Raw genomic sequence first — 23,521 nt, 5'->3', positions numbered from 1 at the left:
GCATTTCCTGGTGGAAGTAGTTGGCTTCGAGTTTTCATTTTTTTGGAAAATCTTTCCCTGTGTATTCAGTTTCTTTTGATAGAGGCCTGTTTGAATTAGTTCTTTTTTACGTGAACTTTGGTCGTTTGCGGAATTAGTTCCACCCTTTCATCTAAGTTATTGTATTTATGTGTTGTTTAGTGTGTATTTAGTGTTGTTTATAACTCTTAACCTTTCAGTGTCTCATTGAGCTGTAATGATATCCTCTCTTTCCTCCCTGATGTTGGTAATTTGTGCCTTCTCTCTCACTTCCTCTCTCTTTGGTTAGTCTGCCTAGAGGTTTATAAATTTTGTTGATCTTTTCTGAGAGACAGCTTTAGCTTTCATTGGTTTTTCTCTACTTTTCTTCTTAAATTTTTTTTCTGCTTTTTTTGTTCCTTTCTGCTTACTTTAGGTTTATTTTGCTTTTAGTTTTCCTTTTAGTTTCTTAAAGGTAGAAACTTAGATTGTTCATCAAGACCTCTCTACTTTTTTAATATAAATAGTTAATGATTTTAATTTCTCTCTAAGCACTGCTTATCTACATCCCACAAATTTTGAATTTGGATTTTCATTTTTATACAATTCAAAATATTTTCTAATTTTCCTCAAGACTTTGATTTTACCTGTGGATATTGTAGAAGCTTGTTTAATTTCTAATTATTTGAGGATTTCCTGGACATTTTCCTGATATTGATTTCTAGTTTAATTCTGTTATAGTGAAACAAATACTTTATCTTGGTACTGTTCATGTATTCACTTGAAAGAACGTATATTCTGCTGTGGTTGGCTGGAGTAACCTATAAATGTAGATTAGTTCCTCTTGGTTTATGGTATTATTTATTTCTTCCATATCTTTGACGATTTACTTTTTGTTTCTGTCAATTACTGAGAAAGGAGTTTTGACGTTTTTAGCATACTATATATTTTTAATTCTTTCAGTTTTTCCTTTATATATTTTGAATGTCTCAATTGCTTATATACACTAATGATTATTATATATTCTTGGTGAATTGGTCCTTTTATCTTTATGAAATGTGTCTTTTTATCCTGGTAATTTTTCTTGCCTTTTACTCTACATTATTTAATATTGATAGAAGTAGTTAAGGTTTCTTTTGAGCATTTTTAGCATGGTGTATCTTTTTCTATTCTTTCACTTTTAACTTAAACATGTATTTTACATAAAGTTATTGTAGCATAGTGTTCAGTGTTGACCTTTTAAAAATCTCCGTCTTTTGAGTGGAATGGTTAGACCATTTATATTTAATGTTAAATATATGTGCAAATTTAGGCCTACTGTTTTTTGTTTTCTCTTTGTACCTTATGTTTCCCTTCATCTGTTTCTCTTTTGATGCCTTTTTTGTATGGATCAACAATTTTTTAGAATTACATTTTAATTGATCTATTTAATTTATTTATTATAGACTTAATTTAATGTTTTATTTATATACTAGAATTATATTTTAATTTATCTAAAATGATTTTCTAAAGTTTAATTTATTGTATATATTTTAATACATCTATTGGGTCTTTGACTATATCTGTTCATTTGTATAGTGTTTTTTCTTTAAATGGCTGCACTAAGATTATAATGGCTGCATTTTCAGTTTACTTTGAACTAATATTTTACCAAGTTCAAATGGAATGTAAGAACTATACCACCATATAAGTTATTTTATTCATTTTTTGTTGTGGTTGATATCTACATACGTTGTTGTATGATCTGCATACATTGAAAACCTTACCAGACAAACTCACAATTTTGGTTTTCAGAAGTCTCAAAGTTTAGAGAGTTTAAGAGAATAAAACTAGTCTTTGAATTTATCCAGATATTTACCATTTCTGTTATTATTCTTTCACTCTGAGGTTCCATCTTCTCTCCCATATAATTTCTCTTTTGTCCAAAGAACTTCTTTTACCATTTATTTTATAGTTGGTCTACTGGTGATGAACTCTCTTGGTTGTCTCTCATCTGAGAATGTCTATTTCATCTTCATGCATGAAGGATATTTTCACTGAATTTAGAATTCAGTTCTTTTAACACTTTATTTATAAAAATGTTATTCCACTGCCTCTGGCATCCAGAATTTCTATGCATAGAAACTTGAATCATTGTTCCCCTAATATGGAGCATGTTGTTTTTCTTTGTCTGCTTGCAAAAATTTTTCTTTGTCTTTGGGTTTCAGCAGTTTGATTACAATGTATTTGGATGTGACTTTTGTTGAGTTTCTCCTGTTCTTAGATCTACAGATTTAACTCTTGCAATGTGTAAGAAGTATTTGGCTATTTTTCCTTCAGATTTTTTTTTTTTTGGTAACAGTCCCTCGTCTTCCTCTAAGACCCTAAAGACTCAAATGACAGACCTTTTGTTATTATCCCACATGTAGGACCTTTTTTCCCCCAATCTTTTTTTCTCCTGATTGTTTATGTTGTTCTACTGATCTTTCTTCAAGCTCAGTGACTTTTTTTGTTGTTATCTCCATTTTTCCATACAGTCAATCCACTGATTTTTTTTTTTTTGTTTTGGATATTTTTTTAGTAGTAAAATTTCCTCTTGTTTCTTTTTTATGTCTTCAAATTCTCTGCTGAGACTTCAGTCTTTCCACATTTTGATATTGTTGGCCCTTACTGCTTGAAATGTAATAATATCTGCTTTAAAGTCTGTGATAATTCAAATAGCTGAGTCATCTCAGTGTTGGTATCTGTTTGTCTTTTTTCTTATGAGTTGTTGAGATTGTCCCAGTTCTTTGTATGACAAGTAATTTTGGATGATATCTTAGGCAATTTCAGTATTACCTTATGTGACTCTGGGTTTTCTTTATAACCTGTATTGAGTGTTGATTCTTAAAAAGTTTAGCAGGCTTTTGATCCAGCTAGGTTCACTCTTCAACTAAGGACTCCCTTCGAGGCCTTCTGGCTGGGAAACTGAAGTCAGCCTAGTCTGCTGCTTTGAGAGCTGAGTTGGGGAAGGATAAAGAGAAAGAAACAACAGGAATTTCAGACTCCTCACTCTTCAGACTACAGTTACAGAAAAGAATTCCCTAGCTTTAGACGTCTGTTCTGCTGCTACTGCCCTCACTCACACTGCCACAGGACTTCATCTTAGGGCTTGGGGCAAGAGAGAAGACAAACATACAAAAGAAACTAGAGAATTTCCCCAACTCTTTCAGTCACATGTATTTGAGTAGGAGTAGTGTACTGACTGGGAAATACTAGCAGGAAAAAAATAACAGGAAGCATACCATGGATTGGTCAAAACTTGATTTGTAGTTTGTTTCCACAATCTACTTGCTGCCATTTACTTTTCAGAGCCCTCAGATAGCTAATCCATGCATTCTGTCCAGGGTTTTTAGGGAAACTGAGTGAGAGACTTTGGAAGTGAGCTTATTCCATTTGAATCACAAACCTTCCTTATAATATTTCTGGGTGTTTAAAATTATATCTCATTTGTTTATCAAATTCTGATTAATTAATATGGTTAATTTACAGAGTCATTTTTAATAAAAATATTTAAAAGAATTACAAAATTCCAGGATTCAAAATTCCTGTGTAAGTTATTTAAGCCAACTTTTTACCTTTCACAAGTCCTTTTACCTCAAACAATAGCTAATGATAGTTAAGATTATGTGTTTGCCAGTGTATTGAGCTGTTTGTCTTCATTAACTCATTTAATTACCACAAATCATATTGGGTAACTATAATTGTTTTAAGCTCCATTTTACTGATGAGGAAACTAAAGTTTAGAAAATCTTTCTTCTCCAAGTGTATTCCTTGTACCAGTCACATTCTCGTTACTTTGGAAGTACTATGAGGAATGCAGAATTTTGGATTTTGGCCTAGACTTTTGATATCAGAATCTGTATTTTGAACAGGATCCCCTACAAGATTTATTGCACATTAACTTTTTTGGAAACAAATGTTTAATGTAGTTATAAACAACTTGATATCAAAGTCACTCACCATATAAGTTGGAAAGCCAGACTTGAAGAATGGCTTCAGAGCTGGTGCTTCTAAATACTATGCTATCTTGCTGTGAATGATTACCCAGCCTTGATTTGAACAACTCCAGAATTAGTATGACATGTATTTTGAGCTTTAAAAAAATCGGTTTTCTTGTAGACTTTTCAAGTTGTGCTATATTGATATAATCCCTCTTCCACAAGATAGCACTTTAAATATCTGTCCCTGGATTTTTTTTCAGACTAAATACCCTCAAATCTGACTACTGCATATAACATAGTTTTGAGTTCTCTCATGAGCTTAATGTTATTTGTCTGCCTCCATCTAAAAAAGTGATGCTGTTTGGTGATCCAACAATTATGATTTCTTTTAATTTGATGTGATATAAATAAGAAGTTACCTAATTTTGTTGGAGAAGGACATGGCAACCCATTTCAGTATTCTTGCCTGGAGAATCCCATGGAGCCTGGCAGACTGCAGTCTGTGGGGTCGCAAGAGTTGGACATGACTGAGCAACTAAGCACACAATTTTGAATATAACATTTGTACTTGTTAATGCCTATTGTTCAGTTGCTAAGTTATGCCCAACTCTCTGTGACCCCATTGATTGTAAGTGCCAGCCTCCTCTGTCTTCCAGTATCTCTTGGAGTTTGCTCAAATTCATGTCCATTGAGTCAGTGATATTATCTAACCATCTCATCCTCTGCTGCACCCTTCTCTTTTGCCTTTAATCTTTCTCAGCATCAGGGTCTTTTCCAGTGAGCCACGTCTTTGCATTAGGTGGCCAGAGTTTTGGAGCTTCAGCTTCAGCATCCATCCTTCCAATGAATATTCAGGGACCCACCTAAAGGGTTGATTTCCTTTAGGATTGACTGGTTTGATCTCCTTGGAGTCCAAGGGACTCAGTAGGGTCTCTTCTCCAGCACCACACTTCGAAAGTATCAGTTCTTTGGTGCTCAGCCTTCTTTCTTTATTGTCCTACTCTCAACATCCATACTTGACTACTGGAAAAACCATAGCTTTAACTATATGGACCTTTGTCAGCATAGTGATGTCTCTGCTCTTTATATGCTGTCTCGGTTTCTCATAGCTTTTCTTCCAAGGAGCAAGTGTCTTTTAATTTCATGCCTGCAGTCACCATCTGCAGTGATTTTGGAGCCCAAGAAAGTAAAATCTGTCACTGTTTCCACTTTTTTCCCTTCTATTTGCCATGAAGTGTTGGGACAAAATGCCATGCTCTTAGTTTTTTAAATGTTGACTTTCAAGCCAGCTTTTTCACTCCTCTTTCACCCTCATCAAGAAGCACTTTAGTTCCTCTTCACTTTGTGCCGTTAGAGTCATAATATGCATGATGATACCACTATTGTTATTGCCTACTATTTATTTAAAAGAAATATACAACAGATACCCACTCTCAAGGAGTTTTAGCATTTATCTAGGGAGAGAGAATTAATACATCTGAAAAATTGTAGAGCAGTACTTATCCGTGTATGAAGTAGACTTTGAGGTACAAGTTCCCCAAACTTGAACAAATACACAAACTCCTGAAAATCACTACAGCATGTAATGTATAGTCTGTTTATGGGAAGTTTCTCCCTATGTATATTTGTGAACAGAATTTCTTATTAGCTGGAGTTCTTTTGAACCAGTCTAATCAGTTTTACTCCTTCTCTTTGACATCATTCACATGCAAATCTAAGCAGATACCAAATCCAGCATTCAGTTCTTAAATGTAGGTGCTTTTCCCCCAAGGTAAGAGCCATAATTTTCTCAGATTTCTTTGTTTTCTTCTCCATCAGAGAAGAATTGGGGAATTTTTGGTGACTATTTTGCATCACCATCTCTCAAATTGTTTTCAAAAGAATTTTGTTCTCACTCTAGGATCTATTATTATTACATCTATCATTGAAAAGAAAACAAAGTCATCTGAAATATAAAGATGCTGGACACTCAGTTATATTCACTCACTATCTTAAGGAAAATACATAAATCAGTCCCAGCAAAATTGTAAGTTACATCATAAACATCAAGAATTACTCTGTATTGAATTAGGAAGTGTTGAAGGATATGAGATGTAGGATAATTACATTACTTAGGGCATTTCCAGGCAGTTGAGTGGCTAGGACTCCGTGCTTTCACCGAGGAGGGAAGTGAGTTCAATCCCTGGTCTAGGAACTAAGATCCTGGAATGCATGTATCTTGGCCCCCAAAAATTGCATTACTGTGAGAACAAGGAGAAATGACCAAACCAATTACCAAAGGACTAATTAAATTAACGGACTTTGAAGGATGGGAAACATTAGCACAAAAGGTTTTCCTTTCCTTTGAAAGAACATTCATGAAAATTTTATCTCTTTAAAAAATGTGGGACAGAAATAGTGAACAAAAAATTTTAGATTATTGCTAATGTATATGAGAGAAACTTTTCCCATTGATTGGAAATTATGAAATACTCTATTTCAGCAACTCTCAGAAAAATTTGTGCTAATCTGTATGCCCATGGGGTAACTAAAGATTAAATGTAGATGATGAAAGCTGGGCATAGAGTTGAAAACCCTCTGTTCTTGAGTGAACAGTAACAGAAAACATGCAGGATTTCAGTGTGACCTTGACTGATAACACTTTCTACTACTATTCATTTGGTTATTTACCCTTTATGAAGCACTTAGGCCACTGTGCTGTTATTCATTGGGGACCTACAAGAAAAGGACAAAGTCCCAGACTCAGGAGGGGATTAGGGGACAAAAAGATCTTAGAGACATGATGACTTTTGAAGTACCCATGAGCCACCCCAGTGAAGATTCCCAGCAAGTCCTGCAGGATCTGCCCCATGGGGACTTCAGTATTCAGCATTTCTGTTAGGTGAGGGAGAAGACTGAATAATTTAGGGAAAAGAGATTTTAAGATTGGACTTCCAGTACATATAAGGCTTTATTTATAAGTACCCATAGACAAACATCGGAGAAGGCAATGACAACCCATTCCAGTACTCTTGGCTGGAAAATCCCATGGGCGGAGAAGCCTGGTAGGCTACAGTTCATGGGGTTGCTAAGAGTTGGACAGGACTGAGCGACTTCACTTTCACTTTTCACTTTCATGCATTGGAGAAGGAAATGTCAACCCACTCCAGTGTTCTTGCCTGGAGAATCCCAGGGACGGCGGAGCCTGATGGGCTGCCATCTATGGGGTCGCACAGAGTTGGATACGACTGAAGCGACTTAGCAGCAGCAGCAGCAGCATAGACAAACATTAAGTGGATGAGTTGATTGATTATGCCTGTGTATTTATTTGACTTTTTTTAATTAGTGTTTCTAACTAGATTCATAAAGTTTATTAAAAAGTATTAAAAATGGACATAAAATTACCTTTAGGATCAAGAGAATTCAGTTCAGTTTACCATTAACCAGAGAATTCCCAATTACAGCTAATTGTTGGACTTAAACTTTACCATCCACAATCTGAATTTCCCATGTTACTTGAAGGAGGAACAAGTGATTCTATTATGTGCACTTTTCAAATACTATTTATGCTGACTCCTAGTTATCCTTGGAGAATGCCTATCTACCTTGGAAAGGACTTAGAGTCTAATCAAAAGTTCAACATATCATCTGGTAATCAAAAGAGATGAAGAGGAAACATGGCAGTCTTTGAAATAACATTAAGCTGATCGAAATTTGGCATTCATTCACATTTCCCGCACAGAAGTGGGAGTGGCATTTAGAAAAGTCAGATCATGTTACAAATCCTGTGCTGTGCTGTATGTTGTACTTAGTCGCTCAGTCCCGTCTGACTCTTTGCAGCCCCATGGACTGCAGCCTTCCAGACTCCAACCATGGGGATTTTCCAGGCAAGAGTACTGGAGTGGCTTGCCATACCCTCCTCCAGGGGATCTTCCCAACCCAGGGATCGAACCCAGGTCTCCCGCACTGCGGGTGGATTCTTTACCGACTGAGTCACCAGGGAAGCCTCCACTGGCTTCCTGTTGTACCTTACCTTGGTTTAGATGCCGTCTTCCCTGTTTGGCTTTATCTCAAAGTGAAACTCCATACTGACCTTTCATCTGTTTCTTGCGCATGACAGGTTCTTTCTTACTCACTTTTGCCCTAGGGTCTTTGTACTATCTCTTCTGTTTGTATTGATTTTCTCCCTGGAACTTCTCACTGGTTCTCTGTTATATCAGGTCCAGTTCAGACACTACCTCCTCAGAGAGTCGTTCACCAAACTGTCATATCAAAAGTACCCTTTTGCAAACACATACCTGATCGTATTCCATAACCTGACAATCTTGTATCATGTTTGTAGCAGTTTTCAGGACCAGAAATTATCTTACTTAATTTGTCCTCTGTCTTCAACTCCCACCCTCAGGAAAATGCAAACTCTTATATGAGGACTGGGATTTCATCAATTTATTTGCTGTAATATACCCAAAACTTGGATTTTTATGAACATGAGAGTAGTTAATTCATGTACAGTTCTCACGATGGACCTGGTATATTATAAACACTGTCTGCTTATTTTTGTTGTTGTTCCTATAAGTGGCAGTCGTGACAGTAGGCATGTTAGGCATTTGTAGAAATTCAATGGAATAATTATTTTGAATAGATTCAAGATAGTACCTAATTATAAAAACTGAGTGCTGTAGGACACATTATAAGTATAAAGCATTTCTATTTTTGTAGGATTGAAGAAGTGAAACTCAAAATAATAGTGCTCTGATTGGAATTTTTCCTCCATGTTTTTCAGTGTAGACAGTTACGGTCAGATCATTAGAGTACAAAGCTGGGATCATCAGAAACACATCCATCTCCTAAAATTGTGAACCTGTAGGGGCATGGGTTGTGTTTTTAAACCTTTCAGATTAAAGCCAGCTTTGCTGGAAATGATTGATCCTAGATACTTGATTAAAACTACTTTCCGCGCCCCCCTGCCCCAATTTAGTCCTTGTACAAAGTCAGGTGACATAGTGTGCTCACAATGATATTCACTGTTGAATTCTTCACTGTGTGGCCTTTTTCTTGGTACTGTTACTTGAAATAAATGTGTATGTACATAGCATTCTCTGTAGCATGACTCTTTTACCTTTTTGTTTTGTTTTGTTTGTGACCATAGGTAACAGTTAACCTCTTCCAGATGCAGCACCTGCAGGCTGCCTCCCTCTCAAGCAATTTACAATCTCTCTGTGATAGTGCCAAACTCTATGACCCAGGCCAAGAGTACAGTGAGTTTGTCAGGGCTACAAATTCAGCTGAAGAGGAGAAAGTTGATGGGTGAGAATTAACATATAGAAGAAATTATTTCTCGATATAAAATCTTCATTGCTGAGTTTACTATCTGGTGTCAGGTGGTGTCATTTCTAACACTGACAGCATTAACTTTAAAACTTTCTGGATTTTTAAAATATTTAAGATGTAATTGACTTAGAGTAAAGCTTTCCATTTTGACACAGAGCTATTTGAGATTTAGAAATCCACACAGGTTATACTTGAAAAGTTTAACCGTGTTATGAATAATTGACTGTATTTTTGCTCCTCTTTTTCAAGTTTCAACTGTAATAAATAAAAATGATTAATAAGTTTTGTTCACATCTTTTAAGAAGTTCAACTGTATAATATGTTTCTTAATATTTAGTTTATTTAATTATTCGTTAAATTAACAGATATTTCTGAAAATAAAGTGGGCTGATGATTTGTCATTTTTCTGTATGAAGAATTTTGTTTGGGTTTTCTTAGGAATGTAAATAAACAATTAAGCAGTCCTCCCATTTCTGGATACGGACCTTCTGACTCTTTAGAAGACGTTGTACGCCTTCCTGACAACTCTAATAAGACTGAAGAGGACAGATGCTCTAACAGTGCAGACATAACAGGTAGTTTTTCACACTAAAAAGAGAACTAATTCTTGAAAGCTAAAGTTGTTTAAATGTGATCATTAAATGAGTTGCAGGTCTGGCATTTAAAAATCAGGCCTTGAATTATAACCTTATGAAGCTTTAATCATAGTTGTGAGCACTGTGCCTGCCAGCTGTGTCACACTGTTAGAGAAGTTTGACTTGTCTCATTTTAAATAATGTCAGTATTTTGCCTTATGAAATTCATCTGTAGCCAAGTTTGACTTTTAACTGTTTTTTTCTTAAAGGTCCGTCTTTTCTAAGGTCATGGACATTTGGAATGTTTAGTGATTCTGAGAGCACTGGGGGAAGCAGTGAATCTAGATCTCTGGATTCTGAATCTATAAGTCCAGGTACATAAGTATTAAGTCTGGAGTGAAAATTCAGTGAAAGATGAAAAGATTCCTTTTTGGGGATATCTTAGCTACTTTATTTTCCTTTTTCTTTCTTTTTAATTGAAGTATAGTTAATTTGCAATATTGTGTTAGTTTTAAATGTCCAGCAAAGTGAATAGGTTATACATATATTTAGGTATATATCTACATACTTTTTGGATTCCTTTCCATTATAGTTTATTACAAGATACTCAATATAGTTCATTGTGCTATACAGTAAATCCTTGTTGTTTATAACTATCTTATTTTTATAATGAACTGTCTCAGAGAGAGAAATATGTACATGTATATGTACAGTTTAAATAAAAATCATAAAACAAACCCATACATATTCAACACCTAGCCTAACAAAACACTATGAGTATATTAGAAGGCCCCTGTGTATACCTCCTTGATAACCTTGCCTTGTCACTCACCAGATGAACCATCATCCTGAATTTTGTTAATCTTTCCCTGGCTACTTTAAATATTTTAGTATTCATGTAGTTGAGCTTTGCCCTCTTTGGAATACTAGGCAGACAGAATCATATTGTTCTTTTGTGACCTCTTTTATGAATCTGAGATTCCTATTGATATGTGAGAAACTGTCTTTTATTTTATGCTATATGCGGTATAGTTTTCCATTCTGTGAACATAATTTATCTTCTATCTTTTGGGTTGTTTTGTAGTTAACCACTGTAATGAGTCATAAAATGAATACCAGTTCTTGTGCCTGTGATAACTTACTCATTTTTTATAAATGTGCTTTAAGGTACTTTGATAAAGATAATCTCATCCTCTTTAGAGAGGCAGAATAGATGTTTTGAATTCTCTTAGTGGCTTCAAAGAGAATGACTTGTAATACAGCTAGCAAGAGAAGAATGGGTCATTTGAACCCTTGAGGTTATTGCTTTCCATGTTCTTTCTCCTTCAGTCTTCTACCAAAGACTGCTCCAATCCTGTTCTTCCTGGCTAAGTTTCTTTCTCCTAGGATCTTGGCATTCCAGGAGATACGTTGTAGGATTTAACCTTCCTCAAAATAAAAGACTAATGAGTATTTCTTTGGTGTTCTACATAGTTCAGAAATTTTATTCATATAAATATATCTTTGACTTTAAAGTTAGAAATGACTTCTGTGTAGCACTGGGGTTTACAGGCAGGTTGTCACCAACTAGTTTGAGGCCTACTTTAAAATTATTGCTGTTCAGGAACACTTTGGAGATGTGAGACTAACTATTTAACTGAATATTTATAATTAGCTTTATAAAAACAGGTTCTAGCTATTCCCATAAACTTAGACTCAGTCTGGAGCAAGCCCTAAATTATTTGGAATCCTGTAAGACTTCATGTGATAAAGATGAAAACTTGGAATCTGGTCACATGATAAATGTGTAAAGACCCAAGGATGCATACATAGCCTTGTGACAGCCATCCTCAGACACTGGAAGTGGAAAGGGATGAGAGTCAGAGTGCTTTGTGAGGAGACATGTGACTGGGGCTGGGATTTATAAGTGGTAGGTTTCTGCTCAGTAATAAAGGAAGTCATTTTTACAATTTCTGCTGCTGCCGCTGCTTAGTTGCTAAGTCGTGTCTGAGTCTTTGCCACCCCATGAATTGGGTGTTTCCCATTGGGTTCCTCTGTCCATGGGATTTATCAGGCAAGAACACTGAAGTGGGTTGCTATTCCCTATTCCAGGGGATCTTCCCAACCCAGGCGTCAAAACTCTATCTCCTGCTTGGCAGGAGGATTCTTTACCACTGAGTCACCTTGGGAGCCCTTGTTTTACAGTAGTTTTAAAATGAACATGTGGCTTCATGATCTCTTAGTCATTTGGGGACACATTCAAAAGAAAAACTAGATGACCACCTTTTAAGCATAGTTTGAAGAGGGGAAGGAATCTTTTGAGAGAGAGGAAGTGGTTTAAATAATTAGTGAAGTACTTTCTAACTCTGAACTGAAGACTCTCAAAGCCGTGAGTTAAATGTAAACTTTCACTTAGAGACAGCCCTGTTTGTAGGGTCAGCACGGAGCAAATAAACCTCATTACCTGGTTGGGCTGCTTCCGAACACGCTTTGAGACAACTGGCAGGTTCCTTGGCTGACAACTTATGTCATGAACTCTTAGCTCCTGGCCAGGATCATTGTTCCTGGTTCTCAGGCTCCTGTCTTATTAGCAACATAAATGTGATGGTACTGTTATATTGCTGTGTTTGTAGATTTTTGTATATTTTATTATAGAAAGCTTTAGGGTACACTATATTTCTTTATCACTTAATTCAACAAACAAGTAATGACAGCTTTACTATTCCGTCAGATATTAGATATAAGGCTTGAATAGAAAATACTCTCTATTCTTATAGAGTTTATAATCTCTAACACTATCAGAAGTTGACAATTGAGGTCTCATTGGAATGTGTGACCCTCAGTTTGTTTTAGATTTATTTGGAAAAGTCAGATTTGGCTCATTCTCTTTTGTTCTCAGTAATAAGTATTAGGACCCTGTGTATCCACAGTCTGAATGGAAGCAAATGTTGAAACTGTAGCTAATAAAACAGCATGACTTGCGTTATTCAAAAAATGCTGTCATTACCCATTTCTTAAACTCTCAATGAATTTTCTTTTAGGAGACTTTCATCGAAAACTTCCACGAACTCCATCCAGTGGCACCATGTCTTCTGCAGATGATCTGGATGAAAGAGAGCCACCCTCCCCTTCAGAAGCTGGTATTACTCTCACCTGAATCACATTTCCACTAAACTAGCTGAATCAGTAGCACTGCATAATATTAGGAAGAAGTAGTATGGTTTAAAGAATTACTTTACTGTGTATTAAACAAAAGGCATTATATTGACTTAGATATATCCCAACAAATTATTTATGAGTTCATAGTGTATTAATCAAATGTTACAAATAAAAATATAAGAATAAGCAGGAAAACTATTAGAGCTAAAATGTGTTGGTGTGATGCTCAAATAGGCTAGATATATTTTTTTAATATATTTATTTATTTTTGGCTGCATTGGGTCTTAGTTGTGGTATGTGGGCTTGGTAGTTGCCCCATAGCATGTGGGATCTTAGTTCCCCCAACCAGGGATCAAACCTGCGTCCCCTGCTTTGGAACACAGATTCTTAATCATTGGACCACCAGAGAAGTCCAAAAGGCGAGATATTTTTATCTTTCAGAAACTTTATAGCAACTTAATTGTTCAGAGTGTACAGAAGAAATTCTGTTTCTGAGAATTTCTATATGAGAAAATCCTCTTCAAAAGAAATAGTGTAAGAAGCTAGGCAGGAAAAGTAAATAAAATACACGTACTTCTTGAGGGCAGGGAAATCTATGGATATGGAAGGACATAAAAGAGCAGTCAGTTACGTTAATGGCTTCACTTGAGACCTCCCGATACTTGTTTTGGCATCATTTTCTAAAATAATACAGAATACCTGACCTCTGGTAGGATATTTATAGATAACTACTATTATCTGTAATTTTATAATAAATCAAGTATAGCTTTATCATTAATGCAAATAATCCTGACACACTAAACTCATAGAGCTAGTTTTCTTCCAAACTTTTATAAGGTCCTTCTCTAAGAATGTAATGGCGCCTGTGAAATGAAGGTCTTGTTAATAACTGTAAATTTTCTAATTCTGGAAACCTTGTGCCATGGTAATTTAGAAGTATGTTACTGGTTTGATGATGATTTTTACTCATAGCTTAAATGTTTGATGAATGTGTGCCTTATAAGGGATCTGTACATTTGGTGCTTATTTTGATGTTACAGACTAAAGTCATAACTTTTTGTAATCTTATTTAAAAATCTTTTAAAGTGTAGTATCATGTGGTATAATTTTTTCTGTCCTGCTGACCATTCTTGTATACTACCCTGCTTCTGTTGGAAGGACCCAATTCTCTTGGAACCTTTAAGAAAACGTTGATGTCAAAGGCAGCTCTCACTCACAAACTTCGCAAACTGAGATCCCCCACCAAGTGCAGGGATTGTGAAGGCATTGTGGTATTCCAGGGTGTTGAATGCGAAGAGGTAAGATCTTTCTGAAATTATATTAGCCCTTTTATCCTTTTTGCTTTATACATTTTTGATATTAATTTTACCAGTTAAGATCTTTTGCAAATATATTTTTAAAAAATTGAACCACAGTGTTCCTTCTATACTTTTATATTTTATTTTGCTATCAAATGTATTTCAAACCCAAGTAATACCTTTTAAACTCATTTTTGTTATTTTATCACTCTACCTGTAGTTTGTCCTTTTGTGGACAGATTTAAGGTGAATTAACCATTTTAAACTGTCATTTTCTTGTAGTGTCTCCTTGTTTGTCACCGAAAGTGTTTGGAAAATTTAGTCATCATTTGTGGTCATCAGAAACTTATGGGGAAAATGCACTTATTTGGAGCAGAGTTCACACAGATTGCAAAAAAGGAACCAGACGGCATCCCTTTTGTACTCAAAATGTGTGCCTCAGAGATTGAAAATAGAGCCTTGAGTCTACAGGTACACTATAATTTTTAAAGTTAATAATTTTAAAGCATAAATGTGATTTGTTCTAGTCATAAGGATACACTAAAGGAGAACAATGCTCTCAGTTTTTACTAAGTAACGGAATTTATTCAGATTTATTTGAAAAATATTACCTTATTTGGTCCTAGTTTTTTTCCTAAAATATTAGTAAGAATCAAAGTATATTTAGCTATATGCATTTAACCATTTGTACTGAAGCAGAATTTTTTGCAAAATTTTTTCTCTTTTCTCAAGGGAATTTATCGTGTATGTGGAAACAAAATCAAAACTGAAAAACTGTGTCAAGCCTTGGAAAATGGAATGCACTTGGTAGACATTTCAGAATTTAGCTCACATGATATCTGTGATGTCTTAAAATTATACCTTCGACAGGTAAAGTTTTTACCATTGAAACTTACATTAAACAGAGCAAAAATACAATTTGCAATTTGCTGATAATGTTTGCTGCACACATTTTTCATTGATATAAACCACATCAATATCTTTCCAATTATTAAAGTACAGATCAAAGAGTGTATAAAATGTATGTATAAGTTAAAGACCCATAATAATAAAAATCCTCATTTCCATCACTTAGCTCCTTAAAATAGAATATTCCTGTACTTTGTAGAAGGCCCCTATATGCCACTCCACAGTTGCAGCCTGCAGCTCTACCCAGTGGTGTTTTGTAACCGTGTTAATACCTCCCTGTCTTTTCTTAACTGTTTCAATACCTGTTGTGTATTCCTAAATATTGTTCATATATTTAGGAATAGTGGTTTAGCCACAAAGTTGTGTCCAACTCTTGCAACCTCATGGACTGTAGCCCTCCAGGCTGCTCTGCCTGTGGGATTTCCCAAGCAAGAATACTGGAGTGGGTTGCCATTTCCTTCTCCAAGGGGAATCTTCCCAATCCAGGGATCAAACCCAGGTCTCCTGCATTAAAGGCAGATTCTTTACCAACTGAGCCACAAGGGAAGCCTCACAATATATGTACAACAGAATGTATCAAGTTCTAGAAAACTGAGTAGAAAGCATAAATCTAACTGTTTAAGGAAAGTTTACTATTCACACTGTTATATGAAGGATTCAGTAGTGGTTTGGCTTTAGTTTCACTGGTATTTTAAAATAGCTATTGGGGGAGGTTAGTGATCGAGGTGTGAATGCATTCAGGGAACATGAAGTTCACTATGGTTGGGGCATCAGTCAGGGATATCCTATAAGCTTAGTACTGCAAGGTCAGCAGGAATGTGGTCAGCAGTGAAGTGCTTTATATTTTCTCTTTGTGCTCACTCTTGTACACGCTTGTTGCAGGAGTAGGTCTGAAAAAAATGCTGCTGTGGTGGATTAAGTGGCCATAGTGTCTCAGGCAGTAGCTCATGGAAGGGTTGCAGGAAGAATCAGCACTTTGTCATGATAAGCCAAGTTCAAAAGATCTGGGCCAGGGCCAGCTGCATTCTGTCCTTGGGTAAAGCTCTGTCCTTGAGTGAAAATGACGACAATTGCAGAGAGCATAGTAATGTTGGTCCTCAACGTGTCCAACTCAGGAGCTCTGTTCTTCTGGGTCCTTTTTAATATGGGAAGAGCTGTCATCCTGGGATCTCTCTTCTCCACTCTCTTCTGTGAGGAACACCTGTCTTCTGTGTCATGTCTTCTTGTTTTTAATTTATTCTCCTGTTTTGGTCAGGGCCATCCTGGAGCAAAGTGGACTAAGACTAAACATTTGAAACTGTTTTATCTGTAAATGTCTTTACTTTGCTTCCTTGAATAAGAATGGAAGAGTGGGTAGTAAGGAAGGTCATAATATTCTAGGCTGGAAATTATTTTTCTTTGAAAATTTGAAGGCATTTTTAAAAATTGTTTTCTTTGAAGCCTAAAATCCTTCTCATTCCTAACTATTTATATGTAGCCTATTGTTTTCACTCTGAAAACTTGTAGAATCTTTTGCTATCCACTATCCTCAAATTTCACAGCCTATGCCTTGATATGGGTGTATTTTCATCCATTCTTTCAGGCACTCCACAGTTTCTGTCATTCTGCTTAGTTGTCCTTTAGTTCGTGGAACTTTAGTTTTCTTGCTCTATTTCTCCCCTCTATTTTCTCTGTGTTTTTTTTCTGGAACTTGCATTTGGATACAACTTGCATTGGTTCTCTAGCTTCCTTCCCTTTTCCCTATTCTTTCTTTCTTTTGTTTTTGTTTTCTTTTAATTCTGTCTAAAAAATTCCCTCAGCTTTATCTTGCATTCCTACTGTAAACTATTTCATTTCTGAGATCATGTGTTAATTCTAAGAATTCTAGTTTTTTGTCCCTTTTATAGCATTCTTTTTATTTTATTGAATGCAGTATTTCTTCTACCTGAAATATTCGTAGTTTTTTTTTTTTAAGAATTTTTTCTCTTCTCAGCTTCTAGCCCTGTCCTATAAAAATATAATATGGGCTTTATATGTAATATTTAATTTTTTAGTAGCCACATAAAAAGAAACAGTGAAGTTAAATTTTAATATTTCATTTAACAAATGGAAAGTATCTGAGCATCTAATCAGTAATTTTAAATAATTAATGAATTATTTACCTTTTGTGGAGTTTACTGGGTCTTTGAAATCTGGTGTGTATTTTTCATTTAGAGCTCATGTCAGTTTGGAACAGCCATAATTCCCCTGCTCAGTAGCCATATATGACTAGCAGCCACAATATTGACAGCAGAGTTATAGGCCTTTGAGTTGGTTTTTTTCCTATTTATTTTTATTTCTGTCTTCTATAGTTATCTCCTTAAAATGAAAGCTTTGGGAATTGAAATCTCTCTGGAAGCTTTTTTAATTGTAAACTATTTTAAAGATTTTATTGAAGTATCATTGATCTACAATGTTGTATTAATTCCTGCAAAGTGATTCTGTTTTTACATATATATATATGTATATTTTCTTTCTATATTCTTTCCATTATGGATTATCACAGAATATTGAATATGGTTCCCTGTGCTACTGTCTGGAAACTCTTGAATGCATGAAGACTTTGAAGATTTTGAACTTTACTGTAGTGAGTGTAGTGTTATCTAAGAGGGCTGTTTGGGAAACACCTGGCATTCGTATGTCTAGGTCTCTGCTTGTGGGCCAATCTAATAGCACAGATAAGAGTCTCCCTGCCTATGGGTATGGTTCCAGAACTCTGGGAGCCTAGTTAGGTAAGAAGGCTTCAGCAGGCATGCAGTCACTAAATCCTTATTTAAGATAGTTACCCACCTGTTCCTTATGCTTGGCATTACCCTTCCAGAGACCCTCTGTTTTACACTGCCCAGAGAAGAAATTTCCAGTCTTCTGAGGTTGCTCAGGAGCATGAACTAGAGGCTAAGATCTAGAATTCTAATGCTTTTTGGATAGCTCACTCTTTGCCCAAATTAGAGGACCTAGTCTGACAATCCCTGAGTTTCCTTCAGTTCAGCTCAGTCGTGTCTGACTCTGCGACCGCATAGACTGCAGCATGCCAGGCCTCCCTGTCCATCACCAACTCCCGAAGTTTACTGAAAATCATGTCCACTGGGTCAGTGATGCCATCCAACCATCTCATCCTCTGTTGTCCCCTTCTTCTCCCACCTTCAATCTTTCCCAGCATCAGGGTCTTTTCAAATGAGTCAGCTTTTCACATCATGGCCAAAGTATTGGAGTTTCAGCTTCAGCATCAGTCCTTCCAATGAATAGTCAGGACTGATTTCTTTTAGGATGGACTGGTTGGATCTCCTTGCAGTTCAAGGGACTCTCAAGAGTCTTCTCCAACACCACTGTTCAAAAGCATCAGTTCTTCGGCGCTCAGCTTTCTTTATAGTCCAACTCTCACATCCATACATGACTATTGGAAAAACCATAGCTTCAACTAGATGGACTTTTGTTGGCAAAGTAATGTCCCTGCTTTTTAATACACTGTCTAGGTTGGTCATAGCTTTTCTTCCAAGGAGCAAGTGTCTTTTAATTGTATGGCTGCAGTCACCATCTGCAGTGATTTTGGAGCCCCAAAAAATAAAGTCTGACACTGTTTCCACTGTTTTCCCAACTATTTGCATTGAAGTGATGAGATCAGATGCCATGATCTTAGTTTTCTGAATTTTAAGCCAACTTTTTCACTCTTCTCTTTTACTTTCATCAAGAGGCTCTTTAGTTCTTCTTCGCTTTCTGCCATAAGGGTGGTGTCGTCTGCATATCTGAGGTTATTGATATTTCTCCCAGCAATCTTGATTCCATCTTGTGCTTCATCCAGCCCAGTGTGTCTCATGATGTACTCTGCATATAAGTTAAGTAAGCCGGGTGACAGTATATAGCCTTGACATATTCCTTTCCTGATTTGGAACCAGTCTGTTGTTCCATGTCCAGTTCTAACTGTTGCTTTCTGAGCTGCATGCAGATTTCTCAAGAGGCAGAGTCTCCTTCAGTTCAGTTCAGTCGCTCAGTCGTGTCTGACTCTTTGCGACCCCATGAATCGCAACACACCAGGCCTCCCTGTCCATCACCAACTCCTGGAGTTCACTCAAACTTACGTCCATCGAGTCGGTGATGCCATCCAGCCATCTCATCCTCGGTCATCCCCTTTTCCTCCTGCCCCCAATCCCTCCCATCATCAGAGTCTTTTCCAATGAGTTAACTCTTCGCATGAGGTGGCCAAAGCACTGGAGTTTCAGCTTTAGCATCATTCCTTCCAAAGAACACCCAGGGCTGATCTCCTTCAGAATGGACTGTTTGGATCTCCTTGCAGTCCAAGGGACTCTCAAGAGTCTTCTCCAACACCACAGTTCAAAAGCATCAATTCTTCGGCAGGAGCCTCATGGGCTGCCGTCTATGGGGTCGCACAGGGTCGGACACAACTGAAGCGACTTAGCAGCAGCAGTAGCAGCAGCTTTCTTCACAATCCAACTCTCACATCCATACATGACCACTGGAAAAATCATAGCCTAGACTAGACAGACCTTTGTTGCCAAAGTAATGTCTCTGCTTTTCAATATGCTATCTAGGTTGGTCATAACTTTCCTTCCAAGGAGTAAGCGTCTTTTAATTTCATGGCTGCAGTCACCATCTGCAGTGATTTTGGAGCCCCCCCAAAATAAAGTCTGACACTGTTTCCACTGTTTCCCCATCTATTTCCCATGAAGTGATGGGACCAGATGCCATGATCTTCGTTTTCTGAATGTTGAGCTTTAAGCCAACCTTTTCACTCTCCTCTTTCACTTTCATCAAGAGTCTCCTTAGGATCTGGTAAATCATATTGATTCTCTGTTTAGAATTTTAGCTTTCTTAGGAGTGCTAAGTCAGCACATATTTATGTCCTCTTCAGCTTGCGAAGTGTTTTTTGTCTCCATCCCTGTTCTCTTAACTGTATGTCAGTGGGATTGTAGAAAGGAAAGAAATTAGGTACAAATTGGATGTACCATGTTAGCCCAGGAAACTTTTGATATCTCTTTAACCACATTTTATATGATTCTCAATTGAGAAATGGAGACAGTATTTTCAAATAACTTTTAATCTCACAATGAATCATCCTTTATTTCTTCTAGTCAGTCAGGGAGAGGAAATAAATGGGGTCAAATACTACCAGCTTTCAGTCTTCCCAGGTGGCTCAGTGGTAAAGAATCTACTTGCCAGTGCAGAAGATGCCAGAGATATGGGTTCAATCCCTGAGTCAAAAAGATCCCCTAGAGAAGGAAATGGCAACCCACTGCAATATTCTTGCCTGGGAAACCCCATGGACAGAAGAGCCTGGCGGGCTACAGTCCATGGAGGTTGTAAAGAGTTGGACATGACTTGGCAGCTAAACAACAACAACATACCAGCTCTTGTTCTGTGCTAGGAATACTATGGGACCAAAGCTTTAGTGTGGAAAGCCATGCTCAGTTCTTACAGTGTTAAGAGAATAGCCTTTATTTTACTCAATACTATGTGGGAAGTCTGAAGCTCCAAGAATGACCTTCTTCAGATCCTCAAATGGTAGAGGTAGAAATTGATCTTGATATGCCCTCTTTGGGACCAGCAGGGGAAACTGGAGAAGTAGGTGCCGACCTCACCACAGATAATGTAAGACATCAGCTAGCAAGAGAGATGGTGTATATTTTATCACCACACAGTGCAGTCATTGAAATCAGTTATGCCAGTAGACAGATTAAGGTGGTATGCCTGTGGACAGTTTGAGAGAGGAACTTTATCTTTTGACCTGCTTATGGCAATTAAAGTGGTATTTAAAAATTAGATAACAAAATTTTGGCAGTGTCTTCTTGTTAAGTCATATTGTCTTTTGCTAATCTTCAGTCAGGTCCAGGTAAAACACAAGGACCTTATAGCATTTTGTTCTCTCTGTCTCCCGTACAGACAGAAAATAAGTATTTTCTGTTTAATTTGATATATTTTGTACATTATCCTGGATTTTTTTCAATAAGATAGCTGAAAATCATGCTGACTTTGGTGCAGTCTTGAATGTAATTGGTACAGAGTATCAGTTTTAAGATCCCATCATGTCGCTTTAGGTTTAGAGTTTTACTTGGTTAGTAGTTAACTCATTTTTAGTGTGGATATGCTTATGGTGACTGTAGCCTGTAATCTATGGATATTCTTATAGATCACGCCTAGCAAACATACATGCATTTCTTTTTTTCTTGTTCTAGAGTTTAATTTTTTTTCTTCTGGTTGTATTGAGATATGACTGACATACAGCACTGTATAAGTTTAAGGTGTATAGCATAACAGTTTGACTTACATCACGAGACGATTATCACAATAAGTTTAGTGAAATCCATCATATGTAGATACAAGGTTAAAGAAATAAAATATTTTTCCTTGTGATGAGACATTACGTACATTTCTAACTGTGGATTGACCTTAAGTCCTGTTACTCTAAAAAGGATGTGCTAAACCACTCAGTAGCTATTCAGTAAATTATTAACAGTGAAAAACATGAAAAGAATGATACTTCTAATGTAATGTTATTTCTTTAGCTCCCAGAACCATTTATTTTATTTCGATTGTACAAGGAATTTATGGACCTTGCAATAGAAATCCAACATGTAAATGAAGAACAGGAGATGAAAAAGGATAACCCTGAGGACAAAAAATGGCCCAGTACATCTATAGAAATAAGCCGAATCCTCCTAAAAAGCAAGGACCTTCTAAGACAATTGCCAGCATCAAATTTTAACAGCCTTCATTACCTCATAGTTCATCTTAAGCGGTAAGAACTTTCAATAAGACAGGCATTGATTAATGGGTGGATAATGGGTCAGGTTTTTTGGTTTTGCTTTTATGGTTTATTTTTTTAATTGTGGTAAAATACACATAACAAAAATTTACCCTTTTAGCCATTTTTAAGTGTACAGTTCAGTAGTATTAAGTACATTTCACATTCTTGTGGTATTGTTTTTAGACTGAATATTTCATTTCTAATATGTATGAGGGAAAGGGAGACACTTTGTATATGTTCTTGGAGCCAACATCTTTCCGTCAGATGCCTGTTCTGTGCCAGGCTCTGGCTGGGGAAATAAGGATGCAAATGTCAGGTTTCTTCCGTGTGTTCCGCTGTGAGCTTGAGGGGCAGACCCGCACAGAAGTGCAGTGCTGTGTCATTCTTATTCTGAGGGCACTTTGCTTAGCATGCAGAGGAACATGGGGGAGGAGTCATGAGTCAGAGACGGTAACCCTGAGCCAGACTTGAAGAATGGTTTGCTGATGTGCAAAGGGGCAGTCCAGGCAGAGACACAGGAGATCACTTTGCTTTGGGGGACATAAAAGAAGTTCAGTTCGGCCACAGTCTAGCAAGCAACAGCACAAAGTGAGCTAGGTGGAGTCCTGGTAAAGTCATACATGCCTGGCAGATGAATTGACTGTCTTCTTTCTGTACTCACTAAAGGATTTGGGGCCAGGAATTTAACATGGTCAAGTTTGCCTGTTAGGTCTTTCTAGCAGCTATATCGAGAATGGCTTGGAGGAGAGGTACTTAATTACTTCAATTCAGGTCTCCTTGAATAGTCAGAGAAATAAAAGGTGGCGAGAACTTGAAGTAAGGCCAGAGCAGTGGGGATGGCAGTGGAGCAGCAGAGAGATCTGTAGGATGAGCTAGGCTTGAGGACTAGCTGTGGGCAGTGAGGCAGAGTTTCCACCATAGGTACCAGGGAGGAGCAGCGTTAGGGGTATTTTTTTTTCCCGCTGGTAAATCTTTACTGATTCCTTCTACTTATTTATATTTAATCCTAATACCGTGAAACCCGACTTGCTGTGTGGTCAGCATTTAAGCAAATAAGTAGATCCTTTTCCTAGATTTCAACCCATTTTTCCTCCACCTTTCCCAACCCATAATAAACTGCCATCAAGGAAATCTAATACAGCTTTATGTGTTCTTTGTTGCAGAGTTGTAGATCATTCGGAAGAAAACAAAATGAACTCCAGAAACTTGGGTGTGATATTCGGACCAAGTCTCCTTAGGCCAAGGCCCACAGCGGCTCCTGTCACTATCTCCTCCATTGCTGACTATTCAAATCAAGCACGGTTGGTGGAGTTCCTCATTACCTACTCACAGAAGATCTTCGATGGGTCCCTGCAGCCACAAGATACAGCTGTATGTAGTGCAGGTGGCATCGCATCTCAGGTTGACCAAGGCTATCTTCCGAAGTCTCTGTTATCACCCGAAGAAAGAGATCCAGAACATTCTATGAAGTCATTGTTTTTCTCTTCAAAAGAAGTGAGTTTTGCTCATATGGAATTATGTTGGAACTTTGTAAAGTTTAATGTTGTAAGTTGA

The 23,521-nt window shown here is 36.9% G+C and overlaps 1 protein-coding gene across 6 annotated transcripts in view; it reads left to right on the top strand.

Moving 5' to 3' along the window:
• ARHGAP29 (Rho GTPase activating protein 29) overlaps window positions 1-23,521 on the top strand; it is a 79,716-nt gene that overhangs the window by 51,411 nt on the left and 4,784 nt on the right. For all 6 annotated transcript variants that reach the window (XM_069573543.1, XM_069573635.1, XM_069573621.1 and 3 more), the window contains 9 exons: window positions 9,088-9,245; window positions 9,708-9,844; window positions 10,114-10,218; window positions 12,865-12,963; window positions 14,141-14,280; window positions 14,563-14,751; window positions 15,013-15,150; window positions 21,726-21,958; window positions 23,131-23,461. In XM_069573543.1, coding sequence (XP_069429644.1) covers window positions 9,088-9,245; window positions 9,708-9,844; window positions 10,114-10,218; window positions 12,865-12,963; window positions 14,141-14,280; window positions 14,563-14,751; window positions 15,013-15,150; window positions 21,726-21,958; window positions 23,131-23,461 — 1,530 coding nt within the window. The remainder of the gene's footprint in view (window positions 1-9,087; window positions 9,246-9,707; window positions 9,845-10,113; window positions 10,219-12,864; window positions 12,964-14,140; window positions 14,281-14,562; window positions 14,752-15,012; window positions 15,151-21,725; window positions 21,959-23,130; window positions 23,462-23,521) is intronic.

Source organism: Ovis canadensis, chromosome 1 (assembly GCF_042477335.2).
Source record: "Ovis canadensis isolate MfBH-ARS-UI-01 breed Bighorn chromosome 1, ARS-UI_OviCan_v2, whole genome shotgun sequence".
Taxonomy (NCBI): domain Eukaryota; kingdom Metazoa; phylum Chordata; class Mammalia; order Artiodactyla; family Bovidae; genus Ovis; species Ovis canadensis.
The sequence above is the reverse complement of the archived record's forward strand: the minus strand, read 5'-3'. Positions and strand labels throughout refer to the sequence as shown.